General features: G+C 40.6%; 1 protein-coding gene across 1 annotated transcript in view; it reads right to left on the bottom strand.

Annotated features, from left to right (window-relative positions):
* COL5A2 (collagen type V alpha 2 chain) overlaps nt 1–18,304 on the bottom strand; it is a 166,598-nt gene extending 148,294 nt beyond the window's left edge. Inside the window, exon 1 of the mRNA XM_073306133.2 lies at nt 18,039–18,304. Within this exon, the coding sequence (XP_073162234.2) occupies nt 18,039–18,147 (109 nt within the window). The 5' untranslated portion in view covers nt 18,148–18,304. The remainder of the gene's footprint in view (nt 1–18,038) is intronic.
* Nucleotides 18,305–20,939: the final 2,635 nt, after the last annotated feature.

Below are 20,939 nucleotides of genomic sequence, written 5' to 3' on the forward strand. Positions count from 1 at the left end.
AAACCACACTTAAGTATTCATTCAGTAAGGTAGTTAAGCACATGTGTAACTTTAAGCATATGTATTCCCACTGAAGTCAGTGGAGGTATTCATGTGCTTAAAATTCAGCTCTTAAGTACTTTGCTGAACTGGGGCCGAAATCATCAAGCATTTACTTTCTCAGTGCATCGCATTCAAGCATGTATCGCACAAAGTATGTACATCTCAGACAGTGTCTGTAAAACAGACAAAATTCCATGCTGCAGCTGTTTCCTAGGAAACCAACACGTAGCCTCAAAGAAACAGACTGAACACAGTGGAACAAACCCACAAAGAAATAACTGGTGCTTATCCCCACTTCTTAACTATTTCAAAGTTTTAAAAACAGTAGAAACATACTAATGAAAAATTCCATGGTATGAACAATTTACAATCAGCGGCCATGGGATACCACGTGATCCTTTCTCACTTGCTTACCCACAGGGTTTAAAATCGTCCATGAAAATGTTTTACATTACAGACAGTTTTCGATGGGGGCAAATATGAGAAGTCTGAGGAGTTTTAGAGTCAGACATTACTAGAAGAAAAAAAAATCTACAGGATTTGATGCAATGTGGTATGCAAATGAAGGAGCAAAAGTTCTAGACTTTCAAACCAGCACTGCATTCTGAATTCAAGCCCAACAAATAGAGATCCTTATGGATTTCAAAGGAAACTTCTCAATGATCAAAGAGGTGGCTCTTTGATCTAGGTATATGTTTCTCCCACAGGAGCTAGGCCCCAGGTTCAAATTTTAGTTGAGCTGTCCAAGCTAGCAAGATTTCTTGAACTGTAACAAACAATCATGCATTGCCAGCGAAATCAATTGGATAATTTAATAGGACTTTTCTTCAAGTTCTACAATTCAATATGACCCTAATTTTTACTGTATATGCATATTTTAGGCATTCATGAGCTCTTTGTTTCCCCCACCTCACTTATGAACTAGAGATAATAAAAGTACACCTGAGATCCATTATCTATTGCACATATATAACTTCAGTGGTTTATGTATGTATTTGAGTTCTGATTCTTAACTAGATTATATTGTTTTCTGTCACACTGATTCCATTTTAAAACTTCTCTTTTGATAAGGAAATTTTACGCAAGTTTGATTTCAAGATTGTAAGGGACCTCAGTGCAGCAGACAGTTAATACGGTGAGCCTGAAGCTCCAAATTATACATTACATGGGATTTTACCCTCATTTACTAATTCTGAAGAATGTTTTTTGTTTATTTGGCAAATTACAGAAAATGTTATGTATTTTATTTTTTAGATTTGTAATTTACTATCCATTATGGAATAACAGCTATTTATAGCTGGATTATTTGTGTACTATCACTGATGGCTTGGTCTGGATCTTTAAAAACAATGAAAAAAACAGCTGGTTGGTTTTTCCATTATTCCAAAGTGAAAAAACAAGCCAGCAAGCACACAAAATTCCAGGGACCTCATATTTCAACTCAGTCAATAGAGCTTACTGCTGTGATCTTCCGCCTGACTCCTAACTGCAGATCGGCTGGGCGGGTACTTAGTCAAGTACATTAAGCATAAAATCTGGTTCATTTTTTATCTTTGAAAAAGCCATTAATAAATAAGAAATTACTAAAGCTCACATCTGATTTCTCCCCTTACTCCCTTTTTTTCCACTTTATGCTTCTGCTCTAATTCTCACCCTTAACACTTGAAAATCTACTTCCACTTTTCATACTGTACATTTTAGAATACAATGATGAACACAAGAATTCTGCAAATTACAAACAAACAAACTGAGGACCCTGTCCAGCATGGAAGTTAATCTTGCATTTAAATACTCCTCTGGATCACTGCTTAATGCCTCAATCTACCTCCTTACAGAAGTCAACTGGAGTCTGTTTCACTGGGATTTGGACTGGGTCTTAAATGGCCAAGTAGATCTTTCTGCTGGCTATAAGAATTGGGTTCAGATAATCAAACAGATCATTACATTTGAGAGTAAGACATAAGGTGATGTATGCTGCAATATTCTTGGCAGTCAACAGATAGCACTATTACAAACAATCTCAAGTTCTGTTTGAGTGTATAGACAGTTAGATGTTGGAAAGTGTTCTGATGTAGCTCCTCTTGAAAGTGCCACCTATCTTCAGTAAAAGTTGGTTTCCTATGGTAACCTCAGACTGAATTAATTCTGAGGTTCAGCTGCTGCCTGCAGGATATACCCACCCAACAAACAAAAGTATTACATTATTATTGTTACTTCTTAATATGTACATTACTATATCATCCAAAGACTTCAATCAGAATCATGGATACACTGTGTTAGGCATTATACAAACTCACACAAAGATACTATCCCTTACCCCAAGGGCATAAAACCAAACAGTATCAAAACATCACATAGCATACCTACAATATGTAAGATTAGCTCAATTATTTTAAGCCGCCATGCCCACCTTTTCAGCTGAAAGCAGGAAAAAGTTGTAACAAGATCATCACAGTAGTGATTTGAATGTTTTTACAGTGTGATGCTGTAAGTTATGAAATACAGTTTTAACATTCAGTGTTATCAAAGTACCCATACTAATTTGTTGGCTCTTCTTTCTCCCACATGTCTCCATTTTCCATGTTCTGCATGCTTTGCCTGTCCCGATGCTTGATGTCTCTTACATCAGTGCTTCACTTCCTTTCTTCCTTTTTTTGCCAAAACATGTTTCAGTATTCTGTGACTTTTGCCAAAACAAGCATTTAAACATCTGGAAATCATCCTCCATCATTTTCACCAGTCAGATGCATTTGTCTTAAAAAGTAGTTCCCAGGCAGACTCCATTAAGACACTTTATTACCTTTAAAGAAAATCTTTCCAAATATTCCCTGGCTATAGAATATTATAATCCATGGAGAATTCAAGGGCTTTTTCCTTCAAATTAAAACCAAACTTCACTGCACTGGTCTAAGTTGTAACATCCTGAAGAAATACCTCTGATTTCCTCTGAAGAATTTAGTGTTGATGACCTGGAAGCCCAAACCAAAGGGCACGGATGATGTTAGGAAATTATAAACTGACGGTATTTAAAACAAATTTGGGAGGTGACGTTCTTTTACATCTTTTAATATTGCATGTTACATCTTTTTAATATGCACAACATGAAGTTAAAAGCACAACACTATCACTTTATTTCTATTTCTTTAAAACAAAACATTTTAGCAGGTAAAATATTTGTATGGGACTTCAGTGACAAAAATGTGAGACTGTTCTGTACTTAATGTCATAATAAAATACATCGTAGTACTATGATTTTAATACTAAGAACAGAAAAGCCTCAGCCATAATGTCTCCAGAAGTGGCTTTCATTGTACAGCAACCCCCCACTCTCCAACTAATGCAGGTAGTGGTTTAAAGAGGATTGAATCCAATATATTGTAGCCAATAAATCAGAAACCATATGTCTCATGAGATGTGAGGCATATGCATTATGCTTTAATTTCATTATGTGAGAGACCCAGCAGAAATGTTATTTTAAGGCTTCACATTCCTAAAGGGACATTGTCAAGGCTAGTAGGCCTCACATAAGACTTAATATATCAGTTTGGTTTGGCTGTTCCCCCATTCGACATGCCTGCTCCGTGGCTCTGAATGCTGTAGGAGAAGACTGAACTTTACACAACTACTACCCTGGGGGTGCCTTGGCTTGTTTATAAGAGGGTCACCTAGTTGAGAAGCATCAACTTATATTTCAGCCTTTCCTTTAGGACGCTGATACATTTTTCAGTGTGGGAAAGACAATTTAAAGGTTGGAGTTTTTATTAATTATTATTTCAGGGGGTTGGTTTAGAAATCAATAGGACAAGAAAAACCAATACTCAATGCATGTGGCTTTTTTTAAACAACGGAAAATACAAACCATTGTGGGTCCTACGTGCCACAGAGGAGTCATGTTCAGGGAAAGCCGCTGGTGGGCTGGGCCGGTTTGTTTACCTGCCGCGTCCGCAGGTTCGGCCAATCGCAGCTCCCACTGGCCGCGGTTCGCTGTGCCCAGCCAATGGGGGCTGCAGGAAGCGGCGCGGGCTGAGGGACATGGCAGGTAAACAAACCGGCCCGGCCCACCAGGGGCTTTCCCTGAACAAGCAGCGTCCCAAGTTTGGGAAACACTGCTCTAGGGGTATATCCACACTGCAGTAAAACACCTGCAGCTGGCCTGTGTCAGCTGATTCGGCCTCATGGGACTCTGGCTGCAGGGCCAAAAAATTGCAGGGTAGACGTTCAGGCTCAGGCTGGAGCCCGGACTCTGGGACCCTCCTCCATCACGTACCCTCAGTTTCTTGGAGAGATCTACAATCATTTCCAAAAACTTGAGTCTTATATCTCCCAGGTGAACACATGATGAAAGTTTATAAAAATATAATAAAATTATCCTTGTATGTATAAATTAAGCCTAAAGCTTGAAAGCCTAAAGGCTGGGCCTGGAAAAGTTTCAGCTTGTACAGAACACAAAAGCCACTTTTCTAAGCAACATTTGCCACTATGAACGTGTCTCCGCAGTGCACTGTGCCTCTGTGCTGGCTCCCTATTGATCACAGTACTCAATAAAAGGTTTCCATTTTAGTATTCAAAGATCAGCATGAGATTGGCCCTAGGTATCCAAGAGATCACCTCTCCTTCCACAAGCATGGCCTCTTACAAGTACATTTCACTGAACCTGAGTCAATCAGTAGGTAAAGGGTTGCGGGGAAAAGGGCTTCAGGAACATTCACATCCTTTGATAGGCTACTAGTGAGGTTGCCCGGTCAGTGTTGGACTTTTCCTGGATATGTATCTTTCCATTCAGGAGCCTAATCTTTTAGAATTCAGTGTAAATTTCTTTCCTTAAAATAGCAAAGAACATTCAAGACAGGATGTACTGTACCTGACGATCCTTAATTATATACCATAGCCTCCAGGAGTTAGTAATGTTTCAGTTCCTTCTTTCAACAACACTTACTATGCCACAGGATACTGTTACCAGGCATCTAACATATGAACTATAACATTTGACAATCTAAACATTCAAAGTAAGCAAAGGAAAGAACATCCTGAGATAGCCATCTAAAAGAGACCGAAATAATTGTCACAGGGTAGCAATCACAGCAGCAGCTAATCTCTATTTCAGCTTTCATTATATTTAAAGATTTGACAGAATGAAGTAGAGAAATTATTTGTGAAAAACTGAACTGGAGATAAATTGTCTTAACTCAGATTGCCAACAGATTTATGTCTATATTTCTACACTTTAGTTCATTTCCTGACCTACTTGGATATTTAATGCCTGGAGGCATTAAAACTCAGGGTGGAAAGAGAACTGACAAATCAATCAAGCATTCTCTTCCAGAATCTCTTGGAAAGATATTTAATCTGATTAACCATGGGCAGTCAGTTTGTGTCTACTCAAAATATCTTCTGAAATTCACTGTGATACCACATGTACCCAGGAAAAGGGAAAAGAAATTCCACTAAAAGGAAGGATCACTTGATGATTACCTGTTCTGTTCATTCCCTCTGAAGCACCTGGCATTGGCCACTGTCAGAAGACAGGATAATAGGCTCAATGGACTTTTGGTCTGTCCCAGTACGGCCATTCTTATGTTCTTAAGGAAAATTTCCTGCTGACTTATCTTATGTTTCACTTTTTCCCAGATGTAAATATTTTGATCTTGGGTCTATTTTACCTGAACTAGACTCTTGGAAGAAATATTCCAATATTCTGAATTATATAAAGGAGTATGGATTATAACCAACAGTACTATAGGAATAGTCCTTCTTGAATTGAAAGCCAAACACCATGAGATTATCCAGAGAACACAGGCACAGCATGAAAACTAATTCTCACACTCACCTATGTTACTGTAATTCTAAAGAGTAGAAATCAAATACTGTGAGGTTATTTATGTTCCATTAAAGGAGACAGGAAGTATTGTGGAAATCTCTCTATATAAGATAGAGATAAACTCTGTTAGATGAATTTTTTTACCTAAAATATTTTGCAGGTAGCTACAGAAAAACATACAGCTGCTGAAGTAATTGCAGTAAGGCTCCAGTTATTATCCAGCAGGTCTCCTAGCAGTTTGGTCAACATTTCTCCTCTCCAGAGACCACGCCCAGTATTTGCATCCCCCAACCTTCACCAGCCAATATAGAACCTTATAGTACATGACTGTTAATCTTAATATAAGACTGTGCATGAATATGGGTCTCCCGCATAAGAGATCAACATACTATTGCCATACCACTGGCCCTCTGATAATCAGTCTTAAACTTCATGCTTATATAACACATGACCTCACAGCAGCATGAGCTGATGGGATGATGGAATGCTGAAGTTGTCTCTCACAATAAGAACACCAGCACAGCAGGCAATGGCAACTTTGTGTTTTAGTTAGAAAAGATCACGATAAGTAACAGCTTCGATATTTTATCTTAATTCCCATAAGTGCCAATGGTTTATCAGCATCCAAACCTTCCTGTATTTTATTATTTTCATAACTGCAAATAAGCCTATGAAACAAAAATTCCACATGCATAAATCCAAGGAAAGGAAGGCTCTCCACACAACTGAAAGCACATGTTAAAGATTTCAGTGAGGCGGAGGGGGTTGTGTGGACAGGGGTGAATCTTACTCAAAATGAAACATAATACATTATATCCTGTTTTTAGGAAGCAAGTGGGCATTACTGACCTCAACATGTGCACTCTATCAATTCTGTACACTGCAAGTACAGTTCCGTGCTAAATTATAATGGATGGGTAAATGACCCATACAAAATCATTTTTAGCGCAACACAGATATTGGTTTCTACCATGACAAATCATTTTGTACAGGAGCAAACAAATAAAGAATGCAGATCCCTAGCAGAGATATTCTGGAAGTAAAGAGCCACGTTAGCATTTCCTGAATTTCTTCTTGACCTAAAGCTTACAGGCTTGTGAGTGCCATTGCTGAAACATATTGACCCAGGGCTAGCAAGTAAAGCACATACTCATAATTATGTATTTTTCCCCATAGGCTTTTGAGAAGTTATCTATAATGTGCTCCTAACATTCCTTGCATTCCTGGTAAGTACAGTGACTGGAGCAATTCAGTTTAGAACAGAGAACTGGGAAAGGTCTAAATTGAAAAGAGCAGGCATTTCTTCTCTTCAGAAACAGAACAAGGAAGGTGTTTTAAAATATGAGTACTTTGAATATAATGGTTAAGCTTAGCTGTAATTAGAGGACCAGTAATACACTTATTAAAGGATCTATTCTCCTTTCCACATGTCTGTGTAATTCCAAATGACATTAATAAGAGTTATGTTGGAAAGAAGAATGGTCTGAATCAATCCATATAAAACAATCCATATAATTAGTTTATTTGTTAAACAATCCATATGGAACAGAGTTCATTTTTACTGGTTCACACTGTTAAATTAATGTGACCTTTTATTAACTTAAAGCAGGAGAAAAATACAGTCAAAGAATAATGCACAATAACATGGTCAAAACAAAAATTGTCCAACAAAACAGTCAAACAATAGATCACAATATGGAACACTCTCAGGGCCCAAAGATCTGATAAAGGACAAAGAAAATAAGTGTCCTTTCACCTATTAGAGAATTGAATATATAAATTATGCTCATCCTGACTACAGCTTATGCTGATGTAACAGAGTAACAAGAAGGGTTTCTTCAGGTATGTTGGCAACAAGAAGAAAGCCAAGGAAAGTGTGGGCCCCTTAATGAATGAGGGAGGCAACCTAGTGACAGAGGATGTGGAAAAAGCTAATGTACTCAATGCTTTTTTTGCCTCTGTCTTCACGAACAAGGTCAGCTCCCAGACTGCTGCGCTGGGCAACACAGCATGGGGAGTAGGTGGCCAGCCCTCTGTGGAGAAAGAAGTGGTTAGGGACTATTTAGAAAAGCTGGATGTGCACAAGTCCATGGGGCCGGATGCGTTGCATCTGAGAGTGCTAAAGGAGTTGGCGGCTATGATTGCAGAGCCATTGGCCATTATCTTTGAAAACTCATGGCGATCGGGGGAAGTCCCGGATGACTGGAAAAAGGCTAACATAGTGCCCATCTTTAAAAAAGGGAAGAAGGAGGATCCTGGGAACTACAGACCAGTCAGCCTCACGTCAGTCCCCGGAAAAATCATGGAGCAGGTCCTCAAAGAATCAATCCTGAAGCACTTACACGAGAGGAAAGTGATCAGGAACAGTCAGCATGGATTCACCAAGGGAAGGTCATGCCTGACTAATCTAATCGCCTTCTATGATGACATTACTGGTTCTGTGGATGAAGGGAAAGCAGTGGATGTATTGTTTCTTGACTTTAGCAAAGCTTTTGACATGGTCTCCCACAGTATTCTTGTCAGCAAGTTAAAGAAGTATGGGCTGGATGAATGCACTATAAGGTGGGTAGAAAGTTGGCTAGATTGTCGGGCTCAACGGGTAGTGATCAATGGCTCCATGTCTAGATGGCAGCCGGTATCAAGTGGAGTGCCCCAAGGGTCGGTCCTGGGGCCGGTTTTGTTCAATATCTTCATAAATGATCTGGAGGATGGTGTGGATTGCACTCTCAGCAAATTTGCGGATGATACTAAACTGGGAGGAGTGGTAGATACGGTGGCAGGTAGGGATAGGATACAGAGGGACCTAGACAAATTGGAGGATTGGGCCAAAAGAAATCTGATGAGGTTCAATAAGGATAAGTGCAGGGTCCTGCACTTAGGATGGAAGAATCCAACGCACGGCTACAGACTAGGGACCAAATGGCTAGGCAGCAGTTCTGCAGAAAAGGACGTAGGGGTGACAGTGGACGAGAAGCTGGATACGAGTCAACAGTGTGCCCTTGTTGCCAAGAAGGCCAATGGCATTTTGGGATGTATAAGTAGGGGCATAGCGAGCAGATCGAGGGACGTGATCGTTTCCCTCTATTCGACATTGGTGAGACCTCATCTGGAGTACTGTATCCTGTTTTGGGCCCCACACTACAAGAAGGATGTGGAAAAATTGGAGAGAGTCCAGCGAAGGGCAACAAAAATGATTAGGGGTCTGGAACACATGACTTATGAGGAAAGGCTGAGGGAACTGGGATTGTTTAGTCTGCAGAAGAGAAGAATGAGGGGGGATTTGATAGCTGCTTTCAACTACCTGAGAGGTGGTTCCAAAGAGGATGGTTCTAGACTATTCTCAGTGGTAGAAGATGACAGGACAAGGAGTAATGGTCTCAAGTTGCAGTGGGGGAGGTTTAGGTTGGACATTAGGAAAAACTTTTTCACTAGGAGGGTGGTGAAACACTGGAATGCGTTACCTAGGGAGGTGGTAGAATCTCCTTCCTTAGAAGTTTTTAAGGTCAGGCTTGACAAAGCCCTGGCTGGGATGATTTAAATTGGGGATTGGTCCTGCTTTGAGCAGGGGGTTGGACTAGATGACCTCCTGAGGTCCCTTCCAACCCTGATATTCTATGATTCTATGTTAAATTGAGTGAAGTGACTCCTGAGTAGAGATAGAGATGAAACTATTCCTTCGTATCTGGACTTTTCAAAGATTCTGAAGTTCTTTTCCAGATTTTAGAACTGAGTTTTTGATTTGGGACCTTCGCTGATGCTGAATTTTTAAATATTCGATGTGGACCCGATCAAACTCCCATCCTAGTCATTGGGTAATCACTGATTTCACCGGGAATGGCATCAGACCCTAAATGGACTTCAGGTAAGTTCAGACACATCAATGTGATGTCCCTCAGTCTACAGGAAGAGGATTTATCATGGCATTATTATTCCTAAAGATCCATTAACAAATTACTGTGAAACCTAGTGTGGGGATTTAGATTTCCCAGTACTAGTAATTATTTTCCATACTATCATTTATGCTAAATTTTAAAAATTCACTTTGGACTCATTCAAATTTAAGATAGTTCAGTACATCAGAAGATAGTTTTGGATTAAAAGAATCACAGTGTGCCAAATGTTACAAACAAGTGATCTGGGTCTTTTGAGTGGTTAATTAAATTTGGAACATGTCCAATTATATTAAATAGTGTAAATTGTGCATCTTTGGCAATTATACAATTGAACTTTTTCCATACAGCATTTACACAACTTATTGGATGTGTTCTCTTCAGTGAATTCTGAAAAGCTAACAAATATTTCCTATTAGCTGAAATGCTAAAATACTGAAACATATTTTACTGCAATCTATTTCGGGTAATATTTCAGGCAACCTAAAAAGAGATACTAAATTTACTACTGTCCTTAGGGACTGATCCTGCAGCCCTTTCCCTCTAGGATTAGTGCCATTGGGATTGCACTATGGTGCCTCATCCAATGTCTTCTGAAGTCAGGGGAAAGCCACCCATTTGGAACAGGTCATTAGACACTATAATAATGGATGCTAATTAAAAAAACTCATTAAAATAGATGAGCTAAATGAGATGGACAGAAAGGACAGACCCAAAATCAGAAGAATCAGGAATAAAATGTTAACAAACCATGGAATTAATTTGCCTTAGTGGATATACCATGGCAAACCAAAAGAGACTTATAGCAGGAGTAGCAGAAAGTATGTAGCAAAAAGTATGCCTTCCACATACAGGACTGTTACTTCATGTAGATGTTGTGTCACAGATTTTAAACAGTGGCACCTTCTCATTATCAATGGTTGCTCAGCAGCAGACTTAATTCTGCAAGTTTCCTTTATCCTAACTAAGGATGCTCCAGTCTGCAAAATCCTTGCATAATTTCCTGAAGTACGGAAAACAAGCGATTCAAATGTTGTTATCTGGGAACTTTTTAACATCACACAACACACAATACTGTAATAATCCTACCACTATCTTGGAGGCAAGACATGACTGTATATATCTGAAATATGGTGTCACCTCAGAAGCACCTTTTATTGTTTAAAAGTGTGAACTATGTAGCTACATATCCTCCTGAGAGACATTATATGTCACATAAGTGTAAATGGAGTATGTTCTAATCATTTTATTTCAAGTTGAGGCTGTAGTACCTGATTTCCTCAAAATCTATAGAATATATATTTCTGTAAATGGACAGTTCTGTTCATTCCTTTCTCGTTATATATAGAGTTAATGCATGTATCATTCCACCCTATGTTATACATACAGTTAACATCTACATACAGTTAACATCTACAGTTCTAAGCTCCAGAGTCACAAAGACAGAAACTTAGCAGAAAGCACCTAAACTCATGTACATATAAGGACTGATCACATGTCTGAAGCTGGAATTTGCTCTGTTTTTTATTCCTTGGAACACAGTTCATTGCCTTTCTCTGTATACTGCAAAAAGTTACATAAAAGAACTGTCACATTATAATCACTCTTACCTTTCCTCAGAGTAACTAGTTCTTCCCCGCCCCCTCCCTCCCATAATCCCACTATATCTTTTCTCTCACAAAATGCTGTGTGGTCTAGTTGTTTAAACAGAGAAAGGGGAAAACAGAGAGTGCCTGGGTTCTAATCCTGATCATAGGCAAATCATTTAACCTCCTATGGCTCAGCGAACCCAGATGGAAATCTGGAGGGACCACACTGAAAAATGATGCTGTTTCTAAAATGGGTTTTCCTATATAAATATATAATAAAGTCACTGCTGTTTGGCAGAAGTTTTATTTTTTCAATTTTTGTAAAGAAAAGAATGTAAGAGGGGAAAGTAGGTTCCTGACAAGTTCACATAATGGCCCTTGCAATTTATGTTAATAAACAATATTAATGGACCTGATCCTGAAATCTTATAAGACAAGGTTGCCAAATCCTTCCTAACTCTGCTAATATTAAAATATATTAACACTTAAGAAAATTAACATTCAACAATAAATGGTGCATGGGAGTGTGAGAGACAGGGAGAGAGATGAGATGATGATGTGGTTTCTATGGCAATAATCTGTATTTATAAACACTGTGGTAAAAATTCCAGTACTATAAGTCAAAGCACACAATTATTTTTAAATTCCTGAGTAGCTATGATCTTTTCCAAGTATTCAGCAGATGTGCATCACTTGTGTGAACCACACTCTCTCTCTTCCAAGCGGATTTCATAACTTTGAACTAGACCGCCCTCTCTCATGGTGGGAGGAAATCTCCAAGAGGTTCCCCTTGCAGAGTTTTTTCTATATAGTTCCACAGATGAAGGAGCAGTACTGCCAGTCAGACATGTTCAAAATTCATGAGTCAGGTCCCAAAATATCATGAGATTTTTAAAATAAATTTCCAATCTTTCTTCAATTTCTGATTTTTCATAGTAGGGCTGGAAGGGACCTTGAGAGGTCATCAAGTCCAGCCCCATGCAGTCCCCAGGCAGGACCAAGTAAACCTGAACCATCCCTGATGGATGTTTGTCCACCCTGTTCTTAAAAACCTCCAATGGTGGGGATTCTACAGCCTCCTTGGAAGCCTATTCCAGAGCTTAACTACCCATATAATTACAAAGATTTTCCCAATATCTAACCTAAATCTTCCTTGCTGCAGTTTACACCCATTACTTCTTGCCCTACCTTCAGCAGACATGGAGTAAAATTGACCACCATCCTCTTTATAACAGCCCTTGACATATTGAAGATTGGTATCAAGTTCAACCTCAGTCTTCTTTTCTTGAAACTAAGTATGACCAGTTATTTTACCTTTCCTGATAGGTCAGGTTTTCAAACCTTTTATCATTTTTGTTGCTCTCCTCTGGACTCTCTCCAATTTATCCACATCTTTCTTAAAGTGTGGCACCCAAAATTGAACACTATTACTCCAGCTTAGACTTCACCAGTGTTGTGTACAGCAGGACAATTACCTCCCATATCTCACATATGACAATCCTCTTAGTACACCCCAGAATGATACTAGCCTTTTTTGTAATTGCTTCACATTGTTGACTCATATTCAATTTGTGATCTACTATAACTCCTAGATCCTTTTCATCAATACTACTGCCTAGCCAATTGTTCTCCATTTTGTATTTGTGTATTGATTTTTCCTTCCTAAGTGCAGTACTTTGCACTTGTCTTTATTGAATTTCATCTTGTTGATTTCAGACTGATTCTCCAATTTCCCAAAGTCATTTTGAATTCTAATTCTGTCCTCCAAAATGCTTGCAGCCCCTCCCAGCTTGTTGTCATTCGCAAATGTAATAAGCATACTCTCCACTCCATTATTGAAGTTCTTAATGAAAATATTAAATACTAGTAGACCCAGGACTGACTCGTGTGGGACTGCATTAGATACATCTGCCCAGTTTGACAGTGAGTATTGATAACTATTCTTTGAGTACTGTCTTTCAACCAGTTTTTCACCCATCTTATAGTAATTTTATCTAAAGTATATTTCCTTAGTTTGATTATAAGAATGTCATGTGGTACTGTGTCAGAAGCTTTACTAAAATCAAAGTATACCACATCCACTGCTTCCCCCCATCTACTAGGCCAGTAACCCTGCCAAAGAAGGAAATTAGATTGGTTTGGCATAATTTGTTCTTGACAAATCCATAGCCTTTAGGGGTCATATTTTCCAACTCTCCTTTTGCCACCATAAGATCCAGAAATGGAAAAAAAATGGAAGCAGAGATTCTCATGTAATCAGATGATTCCAGGAGCTAAGGTTTTAAGAAAAAACACCAGATTAGCTCTGTGAGGCCAGTGAGGAGACAATGTACATATCTTCTAGCCCTACATCCACCCCACACAGTGCTATTCATGCCTGCCTCCACTCTGGCCAGACTCCATCTCTTTTTCCTTTGTGTAGATCCTAACCTTATTGAGAAACCTCCATTGAGTCCTAGGGTGGGAGTGACAGTGTCACAAAGGGAAAAGACCTTCTCTGTGGGAGGATCTTGCTTGAGAAGATCCACAGTTTTTAAGAGCTTGCTTACTCAGAAGAACAAGAAAAAACAAATGGCCCAATCCTGCTAAAGCACCCTTCAGTGGGAGTGGGACTGACTTCACAATATGTGGGATGTTACAGATGTAAGACATTGAAATGCATGCAGGAGGCAAGGAAATTTTCCATATTTTGGAGTAAATTTAACCAAAACTGGCAAGAGAAGCAAACTGAACTACTTGGAGAATATAGGAACACACAGAAATCCAGGAAATTATTGCCATAGGTAAGCACTTCTATATTCAGATGGAGTTTGGACGAGACTATAAATCTTCCTGCATTGAGGCAATTCCCAGTATCCCAACTCAGATTCAGACAAGCAAGAGTGAAGAAAGTGACGTTCTAGTTTTCATGAAACAACTCTTGTGGTGTATCACTAAGGATGGGTGTTTAAGGAAACTGGCAGAGAGCTGGTGCACAGGCAAGGAATGGCCTAGGACAGTGGTTTTTCAAACTTTTTTTCTGGCGACCCAGTTGAAGAAAATTGTTCATGCCTGTGACCCAACAGAGCCGGGAATGAGGGGTACAGGGTGTGGGAGGGGGGCAGGGCTCTGGACTGGGGATGGGGCCAGGGATGAGGGCTTTGGGGTGCAGGTTTGGGGGGGCTCAGGGCTGGGACAGGGGATTGGGGCACGGGATTACCTTGGCCGGCTCCCTGTCAGCGCTGCAATGCGGGGTGCTAAGGCAGGCTTCCTGCCTGTCCTGGCACCGTGAATCACGCTGTGCCCCAGAAGTGGCCAGCAGCAGGTCTGGCTCCTAGGCAGAGGCATGCAAGTGGCTCCACACGGCTCTCGCCCGCAGGCACCACCCCCCACCCCAGCTGCCATTGGCCAGGAATCAGCGAATGGGAGTGCAGAGCCAGTGCTCAGGGCTGAGGCAGTGTGTGGAGCCCCGTGGCCCCCCCCACCTGGGAGCCAGACTTGCTGCTGGCCGCTTGTGGGGCGCAGCACGGTGTCGGCACAGGTACGGACTAGCCTGCCTTAGGCGGGCAGCACCGCCGATGGGACTTTTAACGGCTCAGTCGGCAGTCCTGACCAGAGCTGCCATGACCCAGTGTCTTCCATTCCACTACCCAGTACTGGGTCATGACCCGCAGTTTGAAAACTACTGGCCTAAGAGCATGCCATGGTTCTTCCAACAGTTTCCCCTATGCTGAGCCCTAAGGCAGGAGGAAAAGGACCTTAACTATATGTGACAATGCCTACTCCCAATGTTCACTACAGGGCCAAGTAGTGGAAGGCCCAGAAACCACAATTCCAGCCACCATGTGGGCTCCATTTGGCCTTCCTGCACTCCTAAACTAGCCTGGACCAATTTACAGAATTTAGACTGAAGACCAGCATCCTTCTCTCTACCGAGGCATTTATAGCACAGTTACCTACATGGTATCAAACTGCACTTCCAAATGATGCTTAAAGGAAGACTCTCAAGGTGGCTAGTCCCATAATTAGGCCTACCATTATTTTACCATATGTTTGACATTTTTGTTATTTTTAACATGCATTTAACATGACTTTATCATACATAACTACTGCCAACCAAGTAATCTTGTCATGAGCAACCTTACCAAAACAAATCGCTATGCCCTGGCATTGAGCAAGAAAGATTCTGTAGGTAAACAGATTTCATTTTAAAGTGATTTTTTAGCATCACAGAGAATTGTTAAATGATGTCTTTGTTTTTAAAAGTCCTTTAGTGAATCTACTTAGTCATCCTTTGAAATCCATTCAGGAATTTTCTACCTGCTTTACTACTTTCAATCTAGTTGTTCTTCCAAACATACTCGGGCACCCCAGTCTCATGCTGAGCCCCATATACATTCTGTTAGTTATATTAGCAAAAGTTGTGTGTTTTTCCTCATTCCTCCCTGTTGGTAGGAGTTTTATTTATTTATTTTATATTTTTAGTGTGGGAATGCTAAATCAATGCAGAGAGTTCTCCATTTTTTCCAAAAGCAGCAAAACTGGTAGTCATTCTAAGCTAAGATTTCCAAAACGCCTCCCGCATTCCCCCCAGATACATCTGTAATTTAGGAACTATGGCAAACACCTACTATCATTGGTTCTCTAGCAGTTCAGGGCAGTTTTGGGGGGGAGGGAGACGGGAAGAGGTAGAAGAGGAGGTGTATTGAATCACTGACAGAACACGACAGTATGCACTGATCTCAGAAACTTGCAGTAACTTGCATGACAACAAGGTGAGCTAAGGACAAACTAAGCTGTGAATTTTCTTTGCATTGATGGGCCTAAATCAGGCTCTTAATCAGAATTTAATGTCATTTTTCATATACAATTCAACAAGTGCACCAGACTGAGATACAAACAAACTATAGGGATGAATTTCCTTCCCTACTTCAATACAAACACATTTTCTTTCCAAATAATTGAATAGTTCTTCTTTTTTACACTGAGCATGGCAGGAGGAGTTTCCTCATGTAATTAAGTTAAACACAAGCCAGTGCATTCTTAAGCAGAAAGAGCAATAACTGAAAATGATGCAAGAGACAAGTTATCTTATGATAACACATTTCATAATCTGGCCTATCAAATGCACGTTACTGTTTACTGAGAGTTCAGTATATATAATGTGCATTTGAAAATATGTTGTTACATCAAGAGCTTAACCCACAGTTCCCTTAATAGCAATGAACAAATAAATGGCATGCATTATGCCTGCAAAAATCTCAATTAAAATTTGCCTTTTTTTAAAAAAGTTACAGAAAGGTCATAAATGAAATTAGAAGTTCCGTGTTCGTCATTTAATAGTCTGATATTCTACATCTAGGCTTTTATAATAGGTTCTTCCTTTCTAGTTACCATTATATCTGAAAAACGTACAAGATATGTCCCACTTTATGGCAACCATATGAAATATACTCCCAAAACTACACAAAGTGCTCCCTCTATAGGGCTTCTTATACAATGTACAGAATCATAAGCATCTCATTTTCTCTCACAGGACTGCAAACATTTTCAAAATAGTTTCACTGTTTTATTCATTAGGATTTGAATTCCCATTACTTATGCAGTGCCCTGTATTGCAGATTATGGGAGAGGGTTTAATAACAAAACATAACAAAAAAACAAACAAACAGGAAACTGCATGATAGGATGCAATAAAATCATTGTCATTTATATTGAATTTTAGCCTATTAGTCATTTCTACATCTTTTTCCATTAACCTCTGCCATGATTTATTATGTGAGAAACCTAACCTAGGGCACTATACCTACTGGATGAAATATAACTAGTCTTCACCCTTTTCAAAGAGACATAATACACGAATGCATCTGGATTTGGCAAAATAGAGGAAAAGGCCACTACAAAGTCTCCTGAATAACCATCACTTTCTTGCAGTTACATGATATTAAATATAAAGGAACATAAAGCCTGCCATGCCACATAAGTGAAGTACTAAGTTTGCTTCCTGACTTCAAACATCCTGGAGAAAACTATCACTGTCCAGATAAGCAAGTCAAAAGGGTGGGGATGTACCATGCAAGAAAAGCCTGGATTCCATCAAATCCTGTCACTGGAAAGACAGACAGACAGACAGACAGACAGACAGACAGACAGACAGACAGAAAGAAAGAAAGAAAGAAAGAAAGAAAGAAAGAAAGAAAGAAAGAAAGAAAGAAAGAAAATTCCCTAAAACAAAGGATTTAATAAAGCAGATGCAGCTCAGTGCAAAAAGACTCCACCCTGCAAGGCTTCTGTGTTTACTTCTCTCAACTCAGTTCAGATTGTTCAGGCTAGTTTCCAACCCCAGAGACTGCATTTAGTCTCATCCCAAGCACTTTCTTTTGTTCAAACTTTCCAGTCTCCCCAGCCCCACACGGAGTTAATGCCAGGCAACAGGGTTTATTCCTAAATGCGCCACAGAAACATTTTGCATTTAATTGTTCTCCCCCGATCTGCAAAACAATGCACCGAAGGCAAGAGACTTGAGAACCTTGCAAAGCTCCAGCTTTAAAAAACGCAGCTGTCTTCCGATCAGACTCCCAAGGTGGAAACCTCTCAGCCCCCTTCTCCGCATTTAAACCAAAAAGGCTCACAATTACAGTATCCCACAGGCTTTCTGTTGCCCTTATTATCCAAACTATGCAATAAACACACTGCACACAAAGAAAAAAGGAAACTCACCACCCTCAAATTCTTCTTGAAAGTCTTCTTGTGCTTTTGTTGTTACAAATTGCCCTAATAAAGCAGCAAGAATGAAGAAAGTTCTTGTTTGCACCCAGATTGCCATCATGTCTAAATATTAGACATGTGTATCCCCCTGGGCAGCAAAAAGTGCAAAAACGTAAGGTTATTTTAGCACCATGAAGTCAGCTGTGGGATCTTTTTCCTTTCAGCACTAGCTCCAGGACAAGATCTGCAAGCCCCTTTTTCTCAGCACCAGCTCGGTCACCGTCTGCAAACACTTTTTTGAAGTGATGCAGCTTTAAATAGGAAGAATGCTGCCTCCACTTCTTTCCCTGCCCCTTTTCAGCTTGTTCAGGCTCATAGTCACCCAGTCCCTGCCAAGCAACAGTCTGATTGATGGAGAACAACCGAATCAGAGCTAGCTTCACTTTTCCTTGAACTTTCCCTTTTACAAATACACTTTCAGGATCGTTTCCTGCTGCGGTACAGTAAAGATAATGTATCAGAGCAATTTATTAAGAGACCCAAACGTATTTGAACAAAAGGCTGCGGAGAAGAGAGTGGTCTGCTCCTTACACACATTCCTGGCTGCTGAAAGGGACCCGGCATAGGAGAGTATATACCCCGTCTTTAGCCACTGACAGGGGATTCTACCCCTTCCAAGTTGCTGGGAAGAGGCTCTCCCCTTCCCTTTTCACCACTGAGTGGAAGTTAAACGATCCACCTCCCTCTGAGTTTGCTGCAGTGTCTATCAGCATCCCAGCCCCCTGAGACACCAGGAGAGCTACCAACCCCCGCTACTTTTTGCAAGGGGGATTACCCTGCTTGGACAGCCATAAAAGGGCTCTCGCCTATCTGCCCCCAAGTTACTGGGGCTATCTCTACCCTCTGCCCTACCTACTGGGAGGAATATCCCTGAATATTGCAAACTTCTGGAAGAAGCTATACTCTTCTGGAAGCCAGAATGGTGGTCTACCTACTTACCTTTCCCTGGTCAATGTGCCTCTGCCCCCTGGCAACTGGAAGAGGATCTACCTAAATCCTCACCTCCCATTCAGCCATTGAGAAAGTGCTCTACTTAACATTTCAGATCCTGGGAGAGAACCATCTGCAACCTCTACATCCAACTAGTCACTGGAAGTAGACTCTACCCTTCTTTACCTCATCCTCCCAACATAGCTCAGGGGCTGGGGAAGCTCAAACCCTGTCCCCCTGATTTCTGGGATGGGATCACCTGCTCCTGCTGGGTGGGAATGTTTAATCCCATCTGCTGGGAGAGGCTATATCCTTCATTTGAAGGGGAAAAGGTAAAGCCCAGCATCAGCAGCCAGGGAGTCACAGTCTGGAACAGCCAGAGCAACAGTCTATATCCCGCTCCCAGTGGCTGCAGTGACAGGTAGACTTTCTTGCCGTGATTTGAGTGCAAATGGGGAAGGTGACAAAGGCCCCAATTAGAGCTGGTCAAAGAAAAAAGAAACAGGAACATTGTTCATATTTTCCTGGAAGAATTTGTCCCTTTTTCCCCCATCAAAATTTCAAATGTAAATGTTTTCGACTTGCCCAATTAGCTGTTTTTTTAGAAAAAATGTTATAAAAATGTTCCTGTCCATTAGTGTTTCAAAAAAGTTAAATTTGGACAATGTTGACCAGCTCTGGTTGTAATCATCACAGAACTGATTTGCATTTTGTGACACAGGCGAACTCCCCGCTGTCGAAAAGCTGTTGGAACTGGCTCCTGCACCACATACGGCACAAGGAATGTGCCAAAGAAGGAGAGAAGAGGAGTACGCTGGGCTATGGCAGAGCACTGCTATTTTATGCTGAACCTCCACTGGCATAAAGGCCTTAGAGCAACCATTAAGCTGACACCAAGTCTGGACCAGCACAGAATCAGGAAAGCGTAATCTGTTCCTTGATAGCCACGCCTCCCCTGCACCAAGTGGAACTCTGATGCAGGGGAGAATTGAGCCCAGGAAGTATTTCACACACACTTCACAAGTTACTCCTGTTCAGACAGTGACAGTAACAGCTAACATTATAATCTCCTTGTCTCCTTTAGATAATTCTTGCCATGGTTAACGGGACTACAAGCAGAGTAAAAACAAGACATGCAAACTCTAGCCTCAATATTAAATACATCTACTTATTAGGAGCAACAATAGATTTCATTATGAAGCAGTAAACAAATCCTCAGCATTGCCAGAATACATACAGCAGTCTCTAGTTAGCTGCCAGTGCCTGGTGCTGCTAACGTACATATAGGCAAACCAGTCCACAGCATAAGAAAATATACACTTTTAATAAGCTGGGGACAGTTTACTACATGATCTTATTTCAAAAATGACCATAAGAATACACAGAAAACTTGTCCCCACAAAGCAAAATGCATCTCCACTAACAAGGAACCTTTCAATAAGATTTGAAATAGAGCTGGTCAAAATTTTTCAAAATTCCAGTGAATTTTTTTGTTGAAGTTTGAACTGTGACCAGGGATGAAAATTTCACATTTTTCTCCTGCTTTGTGACAAGCTCTAGTATGACGTTCTCTGTGGATAAGTCCCAAGATCTCAGATGCTACCCTATCCCAAAATATGGCAGACCCTACAATTCCCTGTAGCCCTCCATGTCCCCTCACTCCAATCCCCCTCCAGCAGTGAATCCTCTCCCTGCCAATCTTCCATCACTCCTACCTGCTGCTGTCTTTTAGGGCTCTGTGTGTCTTACAGTGTTTGCTTAGGTAGCAAGGCCACAGTCTCCTTGGGTTAGGAAAGGTAGCTGTGGGAGGAAAAAGAACAAAGGGATCAGGTGGTTTGCAATTGCTTAGGGAAGGTCCTCTCTAGAGCTGTGCAAAGAGTTTGAAAGCATATCACAAATGTTCGTTAGAACTGATTCAGAAGC

This window comes from Lepidochelys kempii, chromosome 11 (assembly GCF_965140285.1).
Source record: "Lepidochelys kempii isolate rLepKem1 chromosome 11, rLepKem1.hap1, whole genome shotgun sequence".
Taxonomy (NCBI): Eukaryota; Metazoa; Chordata; order Testudines; family Cheloniidae; genus Lepidochelys; species Lepidochelys kempii.